Source organism: Pseudogymnoascus verrucosus (assembly GCF_001662655.1).
Source record: "Pseudogymnoascus verrucosus strain UAMH 10579 unplaced genomic scaffold scaffold_18, whole genome shotgun sequence".
In the NCBI taxonomy this organism is placed as follows: domain Eukaryota; kingdom Fungi; phylum Ascomycota; class Leotiomycetes; order Thelebolales; family Thelebolaceae; genus Pseudogymnoascus; species Pseudogymnoascus verrucosus.
The window spans coordinates 430,898-451,126 of NW_017263669.1; the positions used below are offsets into that span (position 1 = coordinate 430,898).

Here is a 20,229-nt window from a genome sequence, read left to right on the forward strand (position 1 = left end):
TTGAAAGCATTAAAATGTACACGATTTGTTTATGGACAAAAAGAAGCAATGCCATTTCATTAAATGTCTTTAGTCATCCTGATGTCACCTTCTCATCCTGATGTCACCTTCTATATCTATTTTTATGGCGGGACGTCGCACGCTTCCCATGTGTGATAATTCTTATGGCGCCGATGGTATATCGACACGCATGAACATGCCAACATGGGGAATCCCAGCTTCCGTCCACCTTCCCATCTTCTCGTCCTCCTTGAACCCCCACCTCGCCCATGTTTTCGCAACATACTCCTGTGCGTGAATACAGATCAAGCCATTCCATGCCGTCATCGCTCCTGGCAATTCAGCGCCTGATTCATCTATCGCCCCAGATACATCAAAGGCTGTTGGGTTCTCCTTGGTCCAGGCAATGGCAGACCTAACAAGCTGACCAGCGATGCCCTTTCCTCTATACTCCTCCATCACAGCCATCCGTCCAAGCTTGACGTAAGCTTCCCTTCCATCATGGAAAGTCGTTGCTCTGTCCACAATCCAAGGTCTCGGCTCCGCTATCAGCTCGTTTCCGGTAACATTTTCTGGCAGGTCGAAGGATGATCCAGGTAGCGGATGGGCCTCGTGTGGGAACGGAACCAGGCGAAGATTGCCGACTGGAAAGCGAGTGCCGTCCTCACCTAATGCATACGCAACCCAGTGATAGGATCGACAATCGTCAGAATCGCCTTCCAGAAGAAGAGGGATATTTTGGCCCTTGACGAATACCTCTTCTCTCACTGCCATGCAGTCGAGGAAGGACTTGGGAATGTTGTGTGCTTGGTCAGCTGCTGGCACGCTTCGGTCGTACTTGTCCAGGTTTAATGGCCGCTGGAGCGTGATTTGGATATCTGACGACGACATTCTGAGAGCTATCTGCCAATATATGAGGGTATATGGGAATGGGTGTGTCCTAGGGTCTCTATCTATCGAGGGGCAGAGAGACTCTATGCCGATGGCTGAAAGTCCAATCACCCAAAATTAATAGTTCTAGGTGAAGGTCCAAGTAAATGACAGTCGGGGACGGTAACAGTATATACAATAAATAACAAGAAAGAGAATCCGACTACTTCAAGGACGATAAGGAAAGAAGAAGGTGAGAATGAACATGATAAAGTTAGTACAGTAACAGGGCGCATTCACGGGAAATACGATCAGCCTTGTTTGCCCCACTCACTAGTTGAGTTATATATATTTTCTGCCACCACATGGGCTTCCTGGGACACCAAACGGAGATGGCGGTGAGAAGCGCTTAACTGTGTAGCGGTGTACCTGGCCATCATACCTTTCAGCCTTCCCATTTATCAAAACATCGATGAAACTGAGGACAAGCAAACATGAATACGCCACACGTGTTCTTTATTAATCATGAAGGCGGCGGCTAGCTCAGGCTGGGCATGTAGAAAGTGCATACCCCGTAGAGCGTTTTATATGAGACTCGCCGAGAAATAACCGCCTTACTAGCTACGCGCTGAGGGTGGCGGGGCTGGTTGTGTATGAATACGTGTACTTATAAACCGTATGTTCAACCAAAGCTGTCCAGATACTGACTGTTGCGGTTAGTAACTGATGGAGCTTTTATAACATATGAGTATATTGAGAACTACATTTTGATATTTGTTCAATTTGATGTCTCAAACAAACACAAAAGGCGTGATACATAATTCCCACATGCGGCCGATCAATGCAAGGCTACCGCTGCGTCGCTTACATAAATTTACCAAATGCCAACCCCAAAGGTGACAAAGTGACAAAGTGTCCTCTTTATAAACTTTATTTCCTCAACGAGGATACATATCCCTTGAGCTAGTCTACTATTAAACACCAAATAAAACTGCTAGAAGCCAGTTGTCGAAAGACCACATGTCATAGCTGGCAAAAACCTACATATACACCGCCCCGTCATTGCCACGGCAGCTTCACTCACCCACCAGTTTGCCAACACCCCTCCAACAATCATGGCGTTAGCCTCGCGGCGGTCTTCCGGCATGGCCTTTTCAAATCTCTCTGCGATATTATGTCTGTTTTGGATTTTTGCCTCTACCGCATTGGCCGCAAATGCGGTCGTTGGCATCGACTTCGGCACTGAGTACATCAAGGCTGCGCTGGTTAAGCCCGGCATTCCTCTCGACATCGTGTTAACGAAAGACGCACGACGCAAGGAGCTCTCCGCGGTCACCTTCAAGCCTATCAAAAATGCGCCGGAAGGCTCCTACCCCGAGCGACTGTACGGATCAGATGCGAACGCATTGTCGGCTAGATTTCCTGGTGACGTCTACCCAAACCTCAAAGCCATTCTCGGTCTGCCGGTCAGCGACCCCAGAGTCGCCGAGTACTCTGCACGCTACCCAGCCCTGGTTATCGAAGAAGAGAAGACCAGAGGGACCTGCGAATTCCGCAGCGAGGCCTTTACAACCAAGCAGGATCCTTGGATGGTCGAAGAGCTATTGGCAATGGAATTTCAAAGCATAAAGAGGAACGCCGAGGAGATGGCAGGCAAGGGTAGCTCGATCAGGGATGTAGTTATTACGGTCCCAACGTATTTCGATACGGAAGAGAAGAGGGCCATTGAGCTTGCCGCAGATCTGGCAGGCCTGCGGATATTATCACTCATCAGCGATGGCCTTGCTGTTGGACTCAACTACGCAACATCTCGCACATTCCCAAGCATCACAGACGGCGCGCAACCGGAACACCATCTGATATTTGACATGGGAGCCGGGTCGACCAAAGCTACAATTATCAAGTTCCAGGGCCGAACAATCAAGGACGGGAGGAAATCCAACAAAACCATTCAGGAGGTTCAAGTTGTTGGGGCTGGATGGGATAGGACCCTTGGTGGTGACGCCCTTAACGCCATAATCGTGGATGACATTGTGGCCCAATTTGTTGAGTCGAAGAAGGCAAAGGCCGCATCGATCTCGGCCGAGTCTGTACACCGCCAAGGCCGCGCCACTGCGATGTTATGGAAGCAAGCTGAGAAGTTGAGACAAGTTCTAAGCGCAAACGCAGAGAGCCAAACAGGCTTCGAGGGACTTTATGACGATATTGACTTCAAATACAAACTGACACGTACCGATTTTGAGAAGCTTGCCTCCAGCCATGCTGATAGAGTAGCACCTACGATTAAGATGGCTCTGGAAAGGGCCAAGCTCGAGTTGTCCGATATTGATTCTATCATTCTGCACGGCGGTGCTACTCGCACTCCCTTTGTCCAGAAGGAATTGGAGCTTTTGGTTGGCAAGTCCGACAAGCTGAGAAGCAATGTCAATTCAGATGAATCTGCCGTTCTCGGTGCCGCATTCAGGGGCGCTGGACTTAGCCCCAGTTTCCGTGTCAAGGACATCAGAACATACGAAGCTGCAGGATACGCTGTCAGCATGCAGTGGACGAACATCAACCTCAAGCTCCAAAAGCAGCGCCTGTACACTCCCCAGTCGCACCTTGGCGCTGAGAAAGTAGTCTCTTTCCAGAACTTGGAAGATTTCGATGTTCATTTCTATCAGCATATCGATAATGCCGGAGAAGGTACATTCTCGGGAGAGAGAGAGCTCGTTAAGCTAGCTACCAAGAACCTCACGGCAACTGTTGCAGAGCTGAAGGACAACCGCGGGTGTGAAGCTACCGACATCGTTACCAAGTTTGGCGTTCGCCTGAATGTCCTTAACGGCGAAGTTGAAATTACCGGAGCCACCGCACAGTGTGAGGTTGATGAAGACCCGAATGCAGGAGGCGTTGTTGATGGTGTTAAGGGCCTATTCGGCTTTGGTGCCAAGAAGAGCGATCAGGATATCTTCGAAGACGCTGAAATCGTGTCAGATGCCGAGACGTCCACCGAGAGCTCCACCACGACCTCTACTGCTAAGAAATCATCGACATCTTCAGGTGCAGCCGCTTCTTCGGCCGCCGCTGATGCCAAGCCTAAGAAGCGCCTAGTTGCAATTCCTTTGGACTTCGAGCTCGTGAAGAAGGGATACCCTGCACTACCTGCGGAGGTCCTGTTCAACAAGAAGGAGAGACTTGTTGCTTTCGATGATTCGGACCACGTTCGGAAGCAGCAGGAAGAGGCGCTCAACCAACTGGAGGGCTACACTTATCGCGTTCGTGACCTATTGACCGACGATGCTTTCATTGGAGCATCGACTGAAGCTGAGCGCAAGCCTCTGGCCGACCTCGCTGAGGCTATCGGCGACTGGCTGTATGAAGAAGGCACAGGAGCTACCCGTGAGGTTCTGAAGGCCAAACTCGGCGAAATGAAGGCAATCGTCAACCCAATTGAGCGTCGGAAGGACGAAGCGGCGAAACGCCCAGAACAGATCAAGAATCTTAAGGAGTCTTTGGATAGCGCTGAGTCAGTGATCAAGTTGGTGAAGGAGAAGATTGTCGAGCAGGCCGACTTCTTGTCGTCGGTAGCATTAAGACCTACTCCTTCCGAGACCTCAACCGAATCATCGACTACAGCTGAGCCATCGACTGAGACTGATGGAACTGAGGAAGATAACACTACGGCCGAAGCTGAGACTACAACCGAATCTTCCGAGGCCCCATTGCCAACCTTGCCACCTACATCGTTCACCCAGGAGGATCTCGATGTGTTGGAGTCTCTTCACAAGGCGACATCGGATTGGTTCACAAAGAAGCTTGCTGAACAGGAGGCCCTTAAGGTTACTGACGACCCAGTTCTACTCGTGAAGGAGATGGCCAAGAAGGCGAACGAGATCAGCCAAGCAGGAATGGAGATGGTCATGAAGGGCATGAAGGGTCCTGAGCTACCCAAGGTTTCGTCCAGCAAGACCTCGAAAACCAAGAAGCCCAAGACTTCGAAGACGAAGAAGTCGAAGAAGACAAAGTCTACGTCTACTGAGGCAGCGGAGGGAACTGGTGAGGCTAAGGAGTTTGATATGCCGACTGAGGAGGAGATTTTGGAGGCTGTCAGGATTAAGGAGGAGAAGGAGGCGAAGGAGAAGAAGGGAACATATAAGGATGAGTTATAGAAGTAGTAAATAATCCCCATGCCACGACACAGCTGCCTGGGCATGTTAGAAGTAGTAAATGTATACCATGACACACGATTACTTACTACATTCGTTTTATAGCATAAACACGAACACTAACACGTGACATAAGCCTCGGTCGTTCCGAATTTAATCTAGAGTGTGATAGAAGGATTCTAGACTTAAATATCCCGCAATTCCAACGATTTGCGAATTAAACCCCCCAAAACTACTTGTCCTCAAACATCTTCACTACCACCACCACAGGCACACAATGTCATTACTATCCTCCATCCCAGTAGCCTTTGTGGCCCTACTCCACGTCTACATCCTCGTCCTCGAGATGTTCCTCTGGACCACACCCCGCGGTCTCAAAGCCTTCGGCCTCAAGCCCGACTTCGCCGAAAAAACGAAAACCCTCGCCGCCAACCAGGGTCTTTACAACGGCTTCCTGGCCGCCGGACTTATCTGGGGATTAGTGCATCCCGTACCGGAATTCGCGGAGCAGATTGAACTCTTCTTCTTGGGACTGGTCGGAGTTGCTGGGATTTATGGGGGCTTGACTGCGAAGCCGAAGATCTTCTTTATTCAGACTGTGCCAGCTGGTATTGCGAGTTTAGCTGTGTTGTTTGGGTAGATATCACAGGGAGTTTGGCAGGGCGGCGTGTAGCAGGGAGCAAGAAAGCCATAGTTGTGAGGCTTGGGATTTATAAGGACGTTTAGATGGATATTTTGTACAGAGCTCGGAAGCTACTACTGCCGTCAATTTGGTTCGTTTCACGCTTGTGTGCACAAAGATAAGAGCATCCATGACAATCTAGTGCATTTTATGCCGGCCTCGGGGAAGCAGCACGTTCTCCGCAGCTTCCCAGAACAGATGTCAGACTACTACTTACCCCGCTCCCGCATCTCCTAGTGGCGTGGCCTTCCTTTGTCCATGGCGCACATCGAGACCGCCGGAGATAAAGCCACAGCGAAGCGAATGGTAAGGTAGGGCAGAAGATCGCCCGTGTCGGCGCCATTTCGATAGTCTATAAGGTACGGTATTTGTTGTTGTTGTTGTTGTAATTCTAAGGGTGGGCCTCGGCATTCTTCTGCCGCCTTTCCTTTCTCATATCTCTGTGACTAAAACTACTCGAGTACGGGTGGGTGTGCCGGTGCCTGATTCTGTACCACAATTCCACATCCATGTCTTTCAACCCGTCCCATTATCCCCTATGTCGTCAACGTACCCCCTTACTTTCTCCGCGGCATACTGCTCTTAAAACCCCAAAAGGCCCTTCTCACCAAGCTACCTTGACGCAGTAGACAAACACGGCAAGATATTTCCCCAGAAACCATCGGACTATTCCAAATCCCTTGTTCCATGTCAAATCGCATGAAGAACTTCTTGCCATGCTCTAACCCCCTTGTTCCACGTGGAGAAACCGCGTTCCTGCACGGCCCTGTCTATTGTTGCGCGTATTGTTGCACATATCCTTCCTTGCCGTCCCGTCCTGCCATCGGCTGCTGGTACCACACACGCCACAACGAGCTAGACCACCTTCTCGGACGCTACATTGGTTGATTTTCTTACGTCCGTAATCCGTAAGAGTGAGTGATCCTCTTGGAGGTCATGAAACGGGGGTCAATGCACCCCAGAATAATGCACCCCGCATGCAGGTATCGACAAGAAGGGAAAGGTTTGCCTCCCTTTCCGCAATGCACGGAGATGGGTCCGCTGTCAGGTTGTATATTACTGCAAGTCTGGCCCTTGTCTGATATGCCTCTCGGTCGGTATCATGTGCGTGTATTGTTTACCTTTTTTTCCCACTGCGATTCCCTTTCAATATGCCTGGCGGCTTCCATCCGACGAAGGAGGTCTTTCTGTCATGGCCGAAGCCGAATTATATCGATCCTGAAACCAAAGGCAATCAATTACTTGTTGTTACTATAATATCCACCATTTTGGCGATAGCCTCCGTTCTTGCTCGAGTATGGGTGCGGGTAGGGTATCAAAGACAATTCGGGGCCGACGATATTATGCTGGTCCTATGCATAGTAGGCGCATTTCCTATCACTCTTTGGATCGCTGATCTGGAGCATAGAGAGTCTCTGGATACTAATTTACGTTTTGCTAGATTCCTACAGTTGGAATTGCTGCGCTTTTAATACTCAGCAAGGCCCCCAAAGAAACAATTGCTCCGAGATTTGGTTACTAATGGGAATATAGCTGAGACCAAATTCCGTTGGTTTAGACACATCTGGGATGTGCCACTCGACGAGATAAGTGGGAGACAATATGTTAGTGAAGCACAGTACACTCCTTTTCGCGCTATATTGACGAGGTTGTTGATGTAGCATAGTTGGATTGTTCAGGTTCTGTATGTGGCTAATATTTACTTTCAATGTTACCTACCCACGCTTGAAATAGTATATGAATCTGATTCTTGCCTAGCTTTGTTATTTCCACCACTTTCAGCAAGCTTTCAGCCGTGCTTTTATACAAACGAGTGATCGCGGGAGTCTCAAGGCCGGCCTTCCTATATATCATTAATGCCGCCATCGCCGCCCAAACCCTGTATGGGGTCACCTTCGTCCTTCTGATGATTCTCCAGTGTCGACCGATAAGCTCATACTGGCTGCAATTCTCATATCCGGATCCATACACAGAGAAATTCTCCTGTCTATATGAGGGTTCAGTGCCATTCAGTAACGCATGTATAAGCGTGGTGACGGACTTTTTTGCAGCTATGCTGCCAATGTTTCTGTTCCTACAACTACAGATGCCTAAAAGAGACAAATACGGTCTTGGGGCAATCTTCGGCGTTGGATTCATGTTAGTTGCTACCCACCTTGTTATCTCCTTCTGTTGGAACGCGGCTGACCTACTAGTGTTTGCATTTGTGGTATTATAAGATCGGTTCTCGTGTACCATATCTTTTATCAGTCGTTCGATGTGACCTGTAAGCATCTATTCCCTACGAGAAATCTCTTTTTCAGCCCTCCTTTTTTTAATACAGATGCTGACTTCGAGCCAGGGCTGAGTCATGACCTCTGGGCCTGGACATACGTTGAGACCAACCTTCTTGTTATCTGCAGTGCCATACCACCTATGAGAGTATTATTCAAGCGACTCGTTGGACACTCAAAATCACACAGCGCTTCTAAAATACCGGTTACCAACCCGTTCCATGGAAGGAGTCCTAGCAATCAGTCAAACCTAGCCGACACCTCCAGGAACGGGGCTTCCACGGAGGCTATTGCATTGCGTGGGATGGAACCTGGCACAATCCAGTCTCCTAAGTCTCCTAAGGATGAGGCGAAGGCTACTCGACAATTTGACAGAGGTCATAAGGTACAAAAATCGGAGCGTTTTAGTAAGGTCTACCTCGACAAAGAGCTACCACCCGTTAAAGAATATCGTCCGGATTGGGCGTGAGGGTTATGATAGGGGGTAATGGCTTATTGTAGTTATGAAAGTTATGTTAATTAGCCTCGAGGGTATTGGGGTGTTGTGTTTTCTATAATATCAGGGACACACTTTATGAATCATCATTCCAACGCCGTTGTAAGGCGCTATCACTCAAGGAATACTGCAGGTAGCATAATAGTGACTGCATCACTCCCCACAAGAACCGCGTATGTTCAACATGGATATATATTTTATCTTCTTCCACCCTCCTCTATGTCTCAAGGTTGATGCTCCTCCCAAACCTCGCATACAGCTCCACCTTCAGCTCCTGCATCCCCTCCTTGATCGTCCCCAGCTTCTCTTCTAATACCGAAACCTCCTCTTCGATTCTCGCTGAGTTGGTGGTGAGGAGCTCCTGCACCTCGGGCAGGGGCAGGGAAATGAAGGAATCGCCGATTTGGTAGCTATTGGGCACGTTAGTCCGGTTCGATATCATATGGGGATATGTAGGGCGGCAAGTAGGGTCCGAATTCGGGCGAAGGAAAGAGGCAATAACGTACGGTATCATGTCCTCCTCGTCCGCAAGCTCAAGCTCATTCGAGATATCCTCCAAATCCTCCTTCTCCTTCTGTAGCACAACCCATATTAGCACCTCCTCCACTCCCACCCAGCTATCCACAGAATCGCACATACATGTTTCGCCTTCAACTCATCCTCCAGATTCAATTCCCGCTGATGCAGCCTGCTGAACTTGTTGATCTTGTCCTGGTCCTCGCGGCGGACTTCGATCTCGTCGGCCCCCGTTGCCGCCTCGTCTTCCTTGGAGAGCTGGGTGTGTGTTAGTAAGTATGTTATTGACGGGGCGGTAGAGGGGAAGGTATGTACCATGCGTCTCTGCATCATTTTGAGGGTTGTGGTGGGCTGGTAGCTTAGAGGGGTAGAGCTGGGGGGGTTGCTCGAGGTGACTTTCTTGGGGGTGGTTTGGAGCAAACAGAGCAAACATGAGCTGAGTTGGGCGGTGATGGGGAAATGTAAATGATTCCCTCACTTTCTCGCACAACTTTATTGATGTGATAAATAGAAGAGATATAAGCGTTATTTTTATTGGATATATGTCCAGATAATACTAATTTCATAAAAGCCATTGACTAGGCAGGTCCAAAGGAAATTTAAGTGGTTTTGGTTTTGCCCAGCTGGATGATCGTACAACAGGGTGCCAGCTTAATTTACTAGCCAGCATCATAATTCATTCATTAACTCCCCCAACCAAGACCATTTCGTCCTTCTCATGCGAGAGATTATCCCGCTATAAAGCTACAGCAGTCGGGGATAAATATGAACCAGGGAGATGCCCAACCGGCAGGCCGCGATTGCCGGAAGTCCGCTGGACATACCCCGGGGGTTTATTCGATGAATATGGCGGAGATGGATGAGAGCCGACTGTATCATCATATGAAGGCGGGTGATCTCCAGACTGTTCCCATGCTGCTTGATGTCCCCCTTGGAGCGGTTCGGGCTGCGCGTCCAACTCCTTCTTCAGGGCCTTGCGAGCTTTGTGCCTGGTAGAGATGGTTAGTACCTGTTGCATCGCTGAGATGCCAAACTCAACGTGGGCCATACTTCCGATATTTTTGGTAGCCCATCACTGGCAATACAACGATTGCCATGAGAACAACGGCTGCCATCTTGTGATATTGATGCGCTGGTGACTGAGTCCTAACGATGGGAATATGATTATGCCGTGGTCAGTGGTCAGTAGAGTGAAGTTATATAAATTAATTCGACTATGGAGAATGGAAAGTCAGATAGTATTTGTCACTACCTATAGTGAATCTAGACCAGGATGAAATGCAAATAACCAGTAACCATGCGCCCCAAGCGCGTGGTCAGTGAGGCTTAGACAGAATAATCGAAGAGGCTGATGGTAGCGGAATTTACCCCACACTGTCTCTCCGACTCCCCGACGTCATGGGATAGGTGGAGGCCGTACCTACCAAACATTTATACAGGTACAACACTGGTATAATCACTAACCACGAGGCTTGGTGCACCGCCCACCCACAACGCCGGGCTCAAGATTCCGGCCGCTACTCTAGCTAATACTCCGAGCGTGCCTGTGTGTGTATCCACTGACACGGCCAGATCCTGAAACCTCGCGCCTTCTTCAACCTTTCTCCCCTCTAAGACGGCGGGACGCGCTAGACACAGCGCCGACCTCTCCCACGATGCCTGCAACACCGCCGTCTTCACTCCAGGCGTATAATACCAGGCACCCAGCTACGCGCGGAACACGGCTATCCAATGTCACGCCGTCGACAGGGACGAGGACGCCGGGGCAGGATCCTCGGACGCGACATCAGGACTCGCCCAGCGTGAATCCAGCCGCGAACGAAGAAGACGAGCAAGCGAATGAAGATAGCGAAGGCGTTGAAGACCAGGATAATGGGAGTGAGGAGGGAGACGAGGAATCTGTAGAAGAGGAGGAGGAGGAAGATGGCGTGGAAAGCGTGGATAGCCGGGCGGAGGATGATGACGGAGAAATGGCGGTTGATGTTCCTCCTGTCGCTATGCATAATGGCAGTTCGTATGCTCGTACACCGTTAACTCAAAACTCGAATACTGACGACTTGCTTCTTCACAGTGCCGGTGGAAGTAGATTCCGTGTTTGACCCAACGGGCCTGAAAGAGATTGGCAACTTGGCCTCGTGGACGGTGTCGACGTGCAAACCAGGGTCGGGCGTGGAAGCCTTGCGAGACGACGACACATCTCTATACTGGCAGTATGTACGCATCTATTCTGTCTAATAAACAACTGCTAATTGACTTGGGTAGATCTGACGGTCCACAACCCCATCATCTCAACATTCACTTTTCCCGCCTGGTGTCGATATTGTCTATACGCATCTTCCTCGACTTCGAAGCCGACGAGTCTTACACCCCAACGCGAATTACATTACTCGCTGGCACTGGATACCATGACCTGATACCGTTCTCATCACTGGAGTTTACACAACCTAAAGGCTGGATCAACGTGCCTCTGGATGGCGTTGGTGGTGGTCCTGATGGGAACACGCTGAGAGCGTTCCTCGTCCAAGTCAAAGTTGTGGAAAATCACCAGAATGGCAAAGATACACACGTTAGGGGATTAAGGATATACGCTCGTGACGAAAAGACAGGTAGAAGCTTGGCTGGCTTGGAGGAATGGGGAGCAAGGGAGAAGAAGGGAGCCGCGGCAAAACCCTTACTTGATAGTACTGCCGCTCTAACAGAACCCGATTGGATGGAGGAAATGGAACTACGGTGATCCATGCATTATAGAGGTCAAGAGGATCCAGCGGACGTCTCGTGTACACTAGGATTCAAGTTGATGGCGTTGTGTGATACCCAAGGCTTCGGTGGGAGGTAAACTTAAACTCGGCTTATTATAGACAGATTCCTATAGAATTAAACCGACAGAAGGTACACTACACAAATCCTCGCAGATTAGTCTTCACAGTGACAGCTCCTATTATTTACGTCGCAAGTTGCTTGGTATCTCCTCGTCGCAATCGATTTGTTATATTGACGAGGCTGAAATTTGACGGCGGGGAAATCGGCGAGGCTGACAAGGCTGGAAAATAGGTTACGCGCTAGCCCAGATAAGACTGCGCTAGTGACAAGCATAATCGATAGCAGAAATATTCTGGAGAAATGTTAAAGTCCAACTGATAGCAAATACCCAGAATCAATCGAACGGATTTCCGTTCCCACAACCCTCATTATGGTTAAAAAGAGAGTTGGCGCCTTGGAAAAGGTCGACGCTGATCTGTATGTCCTCACAGATATGTTATTATTTTTTAACTAGCATAACTGACCATTTATAGCCCGAGTTTACAATACAAGATCCGCAGAGACCCCAAGTACGTGCCCATGAACCAGCCTCGCCGTCAGCGCGCAATACCAGTAAACTAACATGCTCAAGATCATATCAAGAAGATTTCCTCAATCAATATGGTCAATATCAAACTCAGCGAGACATTTACATGGCATCACCAACGACAGCCACATCAGCAGGAATCGTTTCCTTCCGTGACCTGATCGATTTCGTGTCACACGTCGCCGATTGCTACGCCGAAGATACGGCCAGCTTCCCAGATGATCTCAACAATATCCTGACGACACATCATGCCGTGCTTGAAACCGAGTTGCGCGAAAAGGTGGTTGGCGCCCTCGTCCTTCTCCGCCGCAAGGATATCATCGACTCGACTGGACTCCTCAACATCCTCTTTCCTATCTTAGTCACCACACCCAGTAAAACTCTCAGAGCTCTACTGTTCACCAAGATTCTGTCTGAGTTACGAACCTCGAATGCGAAGACGACAAACCATAAGCTGAACCGGACGATACAGACCGTTCTGTACAATCTTCTCACCTCAGACCGCACCTCTTCTAAAGGTATCTGGGCTGTCAAAATCACAAGAGAATTATGGAAACGCCAAATATGGACCGACTCTAAAGCCGTTGAAATTATGAAGGAGGCCAGTTTAGCGGACAACGAGAAGGTTGTTGGTGGTGGTGTCAGATTCTTCTTGGGAGGTGACAAGGAGCGAGAGGAGATGGAGGATGAGGAGAGCGACCACGAAAATATCAGCATTGGAAAGTTGAAGCATCAAGTTGGAATTAATAAGAAGTCGAAAAAGAAGTCCAAGGGATTAGACAAAGCCGTGGATAAAGTCAAACGTCAAGAGCGCAAGAAGAATGCGCCCCATCCGCTTAATTTCTCTGCCCTCCATTTACTCCACGACCCTCAAGGGTTCGCAGAGACACTATTTTCGAAACATCTCCAAAATGGCAAGTCCAAGCTTAACTTGGAGCAAAAGCTTCTGGTCCTCCAGCTTGTTTCCCGCCTCGTTGGTCTGCACAAGCTCACGGTCATTTCATTATACTCCTACTTCACCAAATACCTCACGCCACGACAGCCATCAGTAACGTCGTTCCTCGCATCTCTCGCTCAAGCAACCCACAGTCTCGTCCCCCCCGATGCCCTAGAGCCGCTCGTCCAGAAGATCGCCAACGAGTTCGTCTCTGAGGCTGCCGCTTCTGAGGTAGCAGCTGCTGGTCTCAATGCCATTCGCGAGATCTGTGTTCGCCAACCACTGGCTATTAGCGACACGCTATTGCAGGATTTGGTCATGTACAGGAAGAGTAAAGACAAGGGAACTATGATGGCAGCGAAGGGACTGCTGTCGCTCTACAGAGAGGTTGGTGCTGATCTGCTCCAAAAGAGAGACAGAGGAAAGGAGGCTACAATGGGTATCCGAAGCGGCGAGCGCAAGGAGAGGAGATACGGAGAGGAGGAGGTTGGCGGTATTGAAGGTCTTGAGCTGCTTGAGGAGTGGAAGGCCAATGAGCGCAAGAGAAAGCGTGTTGAGGCTGGCCTACCAGAGGAACTAGGCACCGATGAGGAAGAAGAAGACGAAGACGACTGGAACGCATGGGACGCCCAGTCCAACGCTAGTACGGACTCTGGCGGCTGGGTCAACGTCGAAAGCGACGTCGAGATCGAAATCAGCGACAGCGAAGACGAGGGCGGCAAGAAGCCCCCCGCAAAGAAAGTGAAATTCGCCGACACACCCGCCGAGGGTGGGGACAACGAACTCACCGATGCCGCCAAGAAAGCAGACAAAGAGCTCGAGTCCAAGATCTCGATACTGGCCACGACCAAGATTCTCACACCCGCTGATCTGGCCAAGCTCCAAGAGCTGCGTCTGGAGGCCGAGGTCAACAAAATCACCGGGAAGAAGGGTCTAACTCAGCGGCAAAAGGATGCGCTCGCTCGCCATGCTGATGATCCTCTGACTGCGGATCAGATTGAGGGATTCTCGAAGCTGAGGAAGAACACGCGTGATGAGAAGATTGCGATGGCGCGTGAGGGTAAGGGCGAGAGGGGCGAGCATAAGTCGACGAAGGCGCTGCGTCGTGCGAAGAATGAGGCGGAGGGGAAGAGTACGACGAATAAAGAGAAGTCGCGGAAGAAGAACTTTATGATGACGCTGGGAAAGGCGAAGTATAAGCAGAAGAGGAGTTTGGTGCAGACGAAGAGGGTGTTACAGGGACATCTTAACAGAGCTAAGAGGGGTGGTAAGAGAGGAAATATTGGTATGTAAGGGGCGTTTGGAAAGTAGTGATGAGTTATGTGTGGTTGCCGTTCAGTGTCGACAACCAACGAAACGATTGTTAGAATATAAAAGAAATACCATGATATTCACATTACTTAAAGATTCATTTCGCAAGGGGCACTCAGAATGACCCATGTCTCGAATTCTCATATATATACAATCGATGGCCTCTGAATCGGAGTCATTTCGCTTGTCCTCATTATGCATCGCTCCTAAACCCAGCCACAGCCAAGGTGGCAATAACTTACACCCCATGTTTAGGCCACCACCATGGCAGCCAATATCCCCCCCGCCTGTAAACTCGTTTGAAATGCTTGTGACTTACAACCCATGATGAAAAAAATAAACGCCCCACCCAACCCATACCCATGGTATCTGCCTTTGAAAAAGCACCAGAAAACTCCTGCCAATGAATGCTGCTGCCAAAATTACATCCCTGACGGCCTTTGCATCCCCGACCCGTTCATGTTCCCATTCATACTCCCGTTCATGTTCATATTTCCCTGCATCCCCATATTCATGCCCATATTCATCCCCTGGACCATACCAGGGTGCTGTTGGCCGGACATCATGTGTCCCTGTTGCTGCTGCTGCTGCTGCTGCCTCATAGCCTGCTGCTGTTGCTGCTGTATCATAACCTGCTGCCCGATTTTTTGTCTGGCGGATAGCTGGCATTGCTGCTTGAAGAGGTTCAGCTGTTCGGGGGGTGCCTGTCCCCCAGCGTACTGTGCCATAAAGTTCGTTATCTGGGATTGATAAATCTGGCGTGCCATCGCTTGAACTCGCTGCTGGACTATATTTGGTGGACCTTGCTGCATCTGTCCCTGCTGCTGTTGTTGTTGCTGCTGCTGCTGTGCTTGCAGTGCAGCTTGGTGTTGTGCCTGTTGGATCATTTGTGGAGTCATGGCACCTCCGCGGCCCATAAAACTTTGTCCATTTGGTTGCATAGAGTTTTGTGCTTGAACTGCGGCCATAGCCCTCATCTGAGCGTTGTAGTTGATGGCCATTTGGTTGCCGCCCATCATTGCAGGATTACCCTGTTGCATCTGGTGTGCTATCTGCTGCTGTAAGGCCATCTGCTGAGGAGACATTTGCTGGCCATTCATAGGGGAGGAATTCATAGCTTGCTGGGCTGCTTGCTGGCGCAGACGCTGCTGCTGCTGCTGCTGTTGCGCAATGATCTGGGCTTGCTGCATCTGCGTGTTCATCATATTTTGATTGGGCATCATGTGAGCACCACCACCCATTTGTGGAACTTGAACCATGTGTCCTGGCATTGGGCTTGTCTGGCTCATCCGAGGAGTCTGCCTTAATGCCTCTTGGGACATATTTGGAGTTCCTTGAGAAATCCGAGGAGTTCCACCATGACTCTGCTGGCTTCCTTGAGCCCTCATAGCATGAGCCACAATCGGAGTCATCTGTGGGTTCTGTGGAACGACAGATCCTGGGCGTGGGGGGCTGCCGCCCAGACTTGACGTGGAATGCCGCATCTGGACATCGATATTTCCGGCCGTCATAGGGGATGAGGCGTTGTGAGGAGTGGCATTCTGAACAATTGGGGAGGATGTTGGTGCCTGGGACAACTGCTGTTGCTGCAGGAACCTTTGCTGCTGTGTTGTCATGCCATTGGCAGCATTCGGCAAACCCATGGCAGGAGCTGGATGCCCATGAGGCCCAGCGCCCTGCATTCCTTTCATGGCCTGCTGGTTTTGTGCCTGTTGGGCTGCCAATTGGCGGCGGTGGTTTTCTTGTTGACGAAGATTTTGCTGCTGCTGCTGTTGTTGTTGCTGTATACGCAACTGTGCCTGACCGCGGAGACTTTCTTCATTATCGCGCTTGGTTTGTTCTTGCTTCGCCTTTTCTCTCGCTTCTGACTCTTGCTGTTGCTTCTTGGCAGCTTCCGCTTGCAAAAGCTTCTCTCGCTTCTTGTTTTCCACCACTTGCAGCTTAATGCTTTCAATTGCCTTAAATCTTTCGAATCGAGGCTCAAAGGAAGCCCCACCCACTTTACTGTCCCCGTCAGCTGCTGTTACCCCTCCAGCTGCACCATTGCTAAACCGCTCGTCCAAAATAAGCATGTATTGCTCTTCATCAGCGGCAGCAGATTCTTCTGCTGCCATCTCCGCAACCGTCTTCTTGCGAGACTTGGGAGAAGGAACCGGGAATGAGTGATCTGGATGAGCAAGGGCTTCTAGCAACGCTGCCGAGGCTGCTGCACTCTCGACGGGCTCCAAGAACAGCGGCGCTGTAGTTGCCAGAGTTATGCTCGACTCAACTGGGTATATATTCTTTGAATCTATCTCCATCTTTTCGCGCTTTTGTCTTTTAGCAGGAGGTGGATCCATGCCTACGCTACCGCTGGAAGACCCTGCCATATTTGGAGTCTGTGGTGGAGCCATTCCGTTGACATCTTGGTGCGATTCGCGGCGGCCTTGGGATTGATTTGCAAGAGGGGTGGTCGCTTTGATCGCAAGGTCAACATAGGTTGACATAGGCGTCGGATGGAGAACCATGGTAGATATCTTTGCCTTTTTCGCATTGGACCTACTCCTCTGGTTATCAGACGGTTGGCCTGGCGCGGGCATGTTTTCTTTATCTTTATCCTCAGCAGTTTTGCCTTTTTCTGATTCAGCGGGTGCCCCTGGAATAGCGATGGGCTTTGTCAACGCTAGATTCTCCTTTGGATAAGGGACCCATGGAGACGGGGTAAGATACGCATTGGAGTTATGTATCGACATTGGCTCCGTCTTATCACTGCTAGATAGATTCTGAGAGGATTCCCGTGCGGTTGCAATGGATTTATGGTCATGGACCTCGACTATCAAACATCCTAGGAAAGTTAGCCATGCACCAAATAATTGTCACCTCCGCTACATACCTTCGTAGAAAGTGGTGTTCCACATGTTGAAATATTCTAGCAAATCTTGCGGAACCGTCCCAGATCTCAGATGCTCAATGAAAATCTTCATTGGGGATTTGTAGGAGAACGTGCCATCCTGTTGATCGAATCGGAAATGTGTTGGGTGTAGATGAACAATGAGAGACGCAGGGCATCCGCGGTATTTCTTTAAGATATAGCTGTCCGATCGAACTAGACAATGTTAATAAAATATTCACATGCGCGTGATAGGAGTCCATACTGTAAGGCGGAGGTTGGGCGGTTTGTACGGTTTGAATGTCTGGAATCAAGCTGGCCGACCTCAGACCAGCGCTCGCCGTCCTCTGGCCGCGGCCCAGCATTTGCGGTGGGGCATCGCGACGAGGTCGCGCAGGAGTTCTAGATACACCATTTGCCGTGGAATTGCCCATGGCTGACGTCGGTGGAAGAATTGGAGGCGGCTTCTTTGTAGGAATTGATGGCGAGGTGGACACCGAGGTCGCAACACCGTTTGCGCCTGAAGATGGATGCATCTTTTCGGGGCGCTTGATTTTACTCATCTTGCATTAGCAGGTCTGCGGCGACCGCTGTCGCTGCTGCTGTCGTCGTTGTCGTCGTCTATTCAATGTGTTCTTCCGTCGCGTCTACACTGATTGAGGTCATGGGGACGAGGCAGAACTTCGGGATGAGGTTGATGAACTCATGTACCTTGTTGTATCCACAGCCAAGTCTGAAACGAAGACGAGCCGCAACTAAGTCCGAATGCCACGTGATATTTTATGACTACGACTGTGACTACCATAACTGCCCATAACTGCCATAACTACTATATCTACTATAACTAGCCTACTTTGGTTATTTTAACTAGAGTAATTTAACTACTCTAGCCCAAAACTACTGTAAGCTATACTGTAGTTTAATAGCTTCCCATGCGCCCAAATTCCGTTATCAGAGAAATACTGCCTTGCTGTGGCTAAATATCATACAAACATAACAGTTCCAGTTCAAGTTCAGTCTTTGCCTTCAATCCGTCTTGACCAGTCATCTCCAACCCGGAGGTTCTCTACGACAAAGACGTGACGGCCCCTTCCAACACGCTCCTCCTTCTCCCACCATTTCTCTACCTTCTGTTCTGGGGTAGCTTGCTCCGCTTCCGACTCACTATCGGCGAGGCCGCCAACACCATGGTCTCCTCCAACAACGACCACAACATCACCACGTAGCCATGTTTGGAGGTGTGTGATCACATCTCCCTCCTTTCCGCTCAATGCCTCCTGTAAGTAGATGACATCGGGGGCAAGGTGACGGAGGATATGAACATGTCCGCCTTGCGTTGTGAACGGGAAAATCATCGTCTTCTTCTCGACAACATCTTCGGCCTCTGTCCACAGCGCGTTGAATGCAGGAGTGTCTGGATCGAGCTCACTGGGCTGGTATTAGCAAGGTGTCTAGAATAGACGGGGATATATCTTACGTGGCCTTTTCGCCCTCCTCGGCGGGTGTCAGAGCCTGGTCGGGATCAATGTTGGAGTACGAGGAACCGAGAGACCCCGCAGGCTTTGCTGCGGCAGCATCTAGAGGATGGTGCTTAAGATCAGGCGAGAAGATTAGAACGAAGAGCTGGATTTGTGAGAAGTCGGTGCTGTGTGGCAGGTAGGAGAGGATAGACTGCAATTATGTTAGATACTCGAATATACGCATTTTAGCTCCTGGAAAGTGTATACATACTGCATGCGTTTGACTGTAGTCCAGACCATCATCGACACCGTCCAAATCCGCATCTGCAGACACCACGACAGCGACCTTGATCTTCTTTCCGTTGTTGGATGCCCCCTTTCCGGCTGCCGCGACCGATTTGGTTTGTACAGCCGGGCCAGCTCCAGCTCCTCGCGCCTCAGCTTCCTCTGACCATGTTTTGTGATCCTTATAAGCGTTCTTGTCCTCCTCTCTGATCGACGACAGAGCGTTTCCAACCGCCGCGCCAGCCGCGGTTATGCCGGCTGAGACAGTTCGACTGGCGCCCTCGAGGAATTGCTGCGGGCTGGGCGTACGCTTTAATGCACGAGCTACGTAGCTCGATGGCTCATCAGCGTGTCTTGGAGGTGCGCCATAGCCTTGCTCTCCGGATCGTGGGTCAGTGTATGTCGGAGGAGGTCCTTGGGGGTCGCGATAATCATCTCTGCGTCCATCTCTGCGTCTTCGGTGGTCATCTTTATCTTCGTCGTCATCGTCCCTTTCGCTCCAAACCCACGTTGCGAATCCAATCGTCGCGACGGCTACGGTCAAAATCAGGGGCATCCAATGTCCAACCGGGCCTCTATTCCGCCGCGATGGGCGATCGTAACCATCGTGAGGCGGCATTTGGGTGTACCGCTTTGCTCATCTGCTTTCACAAACTAAGATTTTACAAGAAATAATGGGTTATATGTAAGATTGGTGTTTGGCGCAACAACTGGGGATGAGAGGAGGGGGGTATTAGAGAGTGTGACTTTGTTGACATCCTCCCCAGCCTCGCTGGTTTCCAAAGCCTCGGTCGCCAGTCCAACAGCCGCACTAGTGAATCCTTTAGCCCCGGCTTACTGTATGTACACAACAATGTGATCATGAGAAGCAAGAATCCCGGTTATATAGTTAGAAAATTTTGTTACATGGTTAATTAATCGTTATGCTTCATTATTGATATAATATAATTTGCTAGAATAACAGCCGCTAGCACAATAAAACGGTCTGCGGCTATGATGTGGGTTCATGTCTCGTTGCTATGGACATCTGACACCA

The 20,229-nt window shown here is 50.0% G+C and overlaps 10 protein-coding genes across 10 annotated transcripts; 5 read left to right on the forward strand and 5 right to left on the reverse strand.

The window, feature by feature from the left end:
* Positions 1-49: 49 nt before the first annotated feature.
* VE01_04755 (uncharacterized protein) lies at positions 50-1,166 on the reverse strand. Its single transcript, XM_018274223.2, has one exon. It carries the CDS (start codon positions 889-891, stop codon positions 163-165), a length of 729 nt encoding a protein of 242 aa, XP_018130976.1. The 5' UTR covers positions 892-1,166; the 3' UTR covers positions 50-162.
* A 612-nt stretch (positions 1,167-1,778) lies between these two features.
* On the forward strand, positions 1,779-5,098 carry LHS1 (lumenal Hsp70 protein). The gene has a single exon (XM_018274224.2). It carries the CDS (start codon positions 1,986-1,988, stop codon positions 5,019-5,021), a length of 3,036 nt encoding a protein of 1,011 aa, XP_018130979.1. The 5' UTR covers positions 1,779-1,985; the 3' UTR covers positions 5,022-5,098.
* Positions 5,099-5,221: 123 nt separating this feature from the next.
* VE01_04757 (uncharacterized protein) lies at positions 5,222-5,835 on the forward strand. Its single transcript, XM_018274225.2, has one exon. It carries the CDS (start codon positions 5,296-5,298, stop codon positions 5,656-5,658), a length of 363 nt encoding a protein of 120 aa, XP_018130978.1. The 5' UTR covers positions 5,222-5,295; the 3' UTR covers positions 5,659-5,835.
* An 864-nt stretch (positions 5,836-6,699) lies between these two features.
* Positions 6,700-8,602, forward strand: VE01_04758 (uncharacterized protein). Its single transcript, XM_018274226.2, has 7 exons — positions 6,700-7,061; positions 7,142-7,178; positions 7,234-7,304; positions 7,362-7,384; positions 7,459-7,839; positions 7,896-7,966; positions 8,042-8,602. Exons 1-7 carry the CDS (start codon positions 6,852-6,854, stop codon positions 8,440-8,442), a joined length of 1,194 nt encoding a protein of 397 aa, XP_018130971.2. The 5' UTR covers positions 6,700-6,851; the 3' UTR covers positions 8,443-8,602.
* Positions 8,603-8,652: 50 nt separating this feature from the next.
* On the reverse strand, positions 8,653-9,501 carry VE01_04759 (uncharacterized protein). Its single transcript, XM_018274227.2, has 4 exons — positions 9,301-9,501; positions 9,109-9,243; positions 8,976-9,043; positions 8,653-8,879 (listed from the first exon to the last, which is right to left on the reverse strand). The coding sequence occupies exons 1-4, from the start codon at positions 9,316-9,318 to the stop codon at positions 8,687-8,689; spliced, it is 414 nt and encodes a 137-aa protein (XP_018130970.1). The 5' UTR covers positions 9,319-9,501; the 3' UTR covers positions 8,653-8,686.
* Positions 9,495-10,298, reverse strand: VE01_04760 (uncharacterized protein). The gene is made up of 2 exons (XM_018274228.2): positions 10,036-10,298; positions 9,495-9,974 (listed from the first exon to the last, which is right to left on the reverse strand). The coding sequence occupies exons 1-2, from the start codon at positions 10,098-10,100 to the stop codon at positions 9,722-9,724; spliced, it is 318 nt and encodes a 105-aa protein (XP_018130912.1). The 5' UTR covers positions 10,101-10,298; the 3' UTR covers positions 9,495-9,721.
* Positions 10,299-10,393: 95 nt separating this feature from the next.
* DOC1 (anaphase promoting complex subunit doc1) lies at positions 10,394-11,883 on the forward strand. Its single transcript, XM_018274229.2, has 3 exons — positions 10,394-10,995; positions 11,057-11,195; positions 11,248-11,883. The coding sequence occupies exons 1-3, from the start codon at positions 10,641-10,643 to the stop codon at positions 11,717-11,719; spliced, it is 966 nt and encodes a 321-aa protein (XP_018130913.1). The 5' UTR covers positions 10,394-10,640; the 3' UTR covers positions 11,720-11,883.
* A 242-nt stretch (positions 11,884-12,125) lies between these two features.
* SDA1 (Severe Depolymerization of Actin) lies at positions 12,126-14,654 on the forward strand. Its single transcript, XM_018274230.2, has 3 exons — positions 12,126-12,222; positions 12,279-12,314; positions 12,377-14,654. Exons 1-3 carry the CDS (start codon positions 12,176-12,178, stop codon positions 14,559-14,561), a joined length of 2,268 nt encoding a protein of 755 aa, XP_018130914.1. The 5' UTR covers positions 12,126-12,175; the 3' UTR covers positions 14,562-14,654.
* Positions 14,655-14,937: 283 nt separating this feature from the next.
* On the reverse strand, positions 14,938-18,154 carry SPT20 (histone acetyltransferase SAGA complex member). The gene is made up of 3 exons (XM_018274231.2): positions 17,714-18,154; positions 17,452-17,664; positions 14,938-17,403 (listed from the first exon to the last, which is right to left on the reverse strand). The coding sequence occupies exons 1-3, from the start codon at positions 18,009-18,011 to the stop codon at positions 15,002-15,004; spliced, it is 2,913 nt and encodes a 970-aa protein (XP_018130915.1). The 5' UTR covers positions 18,012-18,154; the 3' UTR covers positions 14,938-15,001.
* Positions 18,155-18,215: 61 nt separating this feature from the next.
* VE01_04764 (uncharacterized protein) lies at positions 18,216-19,936 on the reverse strand. The gene is made up of 3 exons (XM_018274232.2): positions 19,180-19,936; positions 18,926-19,119; positions 18,216-18,876 (listed from the first exon to the last, which is right to left on the reverse strand). The coding sequence occupies exons 1-3, from the start codon at positions 19,810-19,812 to the stop codon at positions 18,462-18,464; spliced, it is 1,242 nt and encodes a 413-aa protein (XP_018130908.1). The 5' UTR covers positions 19,813-19,936; the 3' UTR covers positions 18,216-18,461.
* Positions 19,937-20,229: the final 293 nt, after the last annotated feature.

Bases quoted from the DNA above. Each gene is read 5' to 3' on its own strand.
- VE01_04755 (XM_018274223.2), bottom strand. From the start codon at position 891: ATGTCGTCGTCAGATATCCAAATCACGCTCCAGCGGCCATTAAACCTG.
- LHS1 (XM_018274224.2), top strand. From the start codon at position 1,986: ATGGCGTTAGCCTCGCGGCGGTCTTCCGGCATGGCCTTTTCAAATCTC.
- VE01_04757 (XM_018274225.2), top strand. From the start codon at position 5,296: ATGTCATTACTATCCTCCATCCCAGTAGCCTTTGTGGCCCTACTCCAC.
- VE01_04758 (XM_018274226.2), top strand. From the start codon at position 6,852: ATGCCTGGCGGCTTCCATCCGACGAAGGAGGTCTTTCTGTCATGGCCG. The intron at 7,385-7,458 runs GTATGTGGCTAA...ATTCTTGCCTAG, and splicing joins AGTTGGATTGTTCAGGTTCT to CTTTGTTATTTCCACCACTT. The intron at 7,967-8,041 runs GTAAGCATCTAT...ACTTCGAGCCAG, and splicing joins TCAGTCGTTCGATGTGACCT to GGCTGAGTCATGACCTCTGG.
- VE01_04759 (XM_018274227.2), bottom strand. The intron at 9,044-9,108 runs GTATGTGCGATT...GTTGTGCTACAG, and splicing joins ATGAGTTGAAGGCGAAACAT to AAGGAGAAGGAGGATTTGGA. The intron at 8,880-8,975 runs GTACGTTATTGC...CGTGCCCAATAG, and splicing joins GACGAGGAGGACATGATACC to CTACCAAATCGGCGATTCCT.
- VE01_04760 (XM_018274228.2), bottom strand. From the start codon at position 10,100: ATGGCAGCCGTTGTTCTCATGGCAATCGTTGTATTGCCAGTGATGGGC. The intron at 9,975-10,035 runs GTATGGCCCACG...CATCTCTACCAG, and splicing joins GGCTACCAAAAATATCGGAA to GCACAAAGCTCGCAAGGCCC.
- DOC1 (XM_018274229.2), top strand. From the start codon at position 10,641: ATGCCTGCAACACCGCCGTCTTCACTCCAGGCGTATAATACCAGGCAC. The intron at 10,996-11,056 runs GTTCGTATGCTC...GCTTCTTCACAG, and splicing joins TGTCGCTATGCATAATGGCA to TGCCGGTGGAAGTAGATTCC. The intron at 11,196-11,247 runs GTATGTACGCAT...TGACTTGGGTAG, and splicing joins GACACATCTCTATACTGGCA to ATCTGACGGTCCACAACCCC.
- SDA1 (XM_018274230.2), top strand. From the start codon at position 12,176: ATGGTTAAAAAGAGAGTTGGCGCCTTGGAAAAGGTCGACGCTGATCT. The intron at 12,223-12,278 runs GTATGTCCTCAC...GACCATTTATAG, and splicing joins GAAAAGGTCGACGCTGATCT to CCCGAGTTTACAATACAAGA. The intron at 12,315-12,376 runs GTACGTGCCCAT...AACATGCTCAAG, and splicing joins AAGATCCGCAGAGACCCCAA to ATCATATCAAGAAGATTTCC.
- SPT20 (XM_018274231.2), bottom strand. From the start codon at position 18,011: ATGAGTAAAATCAAGCGCCCCGAAAAGATGCATCCATCTTCAGGCGCA. The intron at 17,665-17,713 runs GTATGGACTCCT...AACATTGTCTAG, and splicing joins CGCCCAACCTCCGCCTTACA to TTCGATCGGACAGCTATATC. The intron at 17,404-17,451 runs GTATGTAGCGGA...TAACTTTCCTAG, and splicing joins GAACACCACTTTCTACGAAG to GATGTTTGATAGTCGAGGTC.
- VE01_04764 (XM_018274232.2), bottom strand. From the start codon at position 19,812: ATGCCGCCTCACGATGGTTACGATCGCCCATCGCGGCGGAATAGAGGC. The intron at 19,120-19,179 runs GTATGTATACAC...ACATAATTGCAG, and splicing joins ACTACAGTCAAACGCATGCA to TCTATCCTCTCCTACCTGCC. The intron at 18,877-18,925 runs GTAAGATATATC...ATACCAGCCCAG, and splicing joins GAGGAGGGCGAAAAGGCCAC to TGAGCTCGATCCAGACACTC.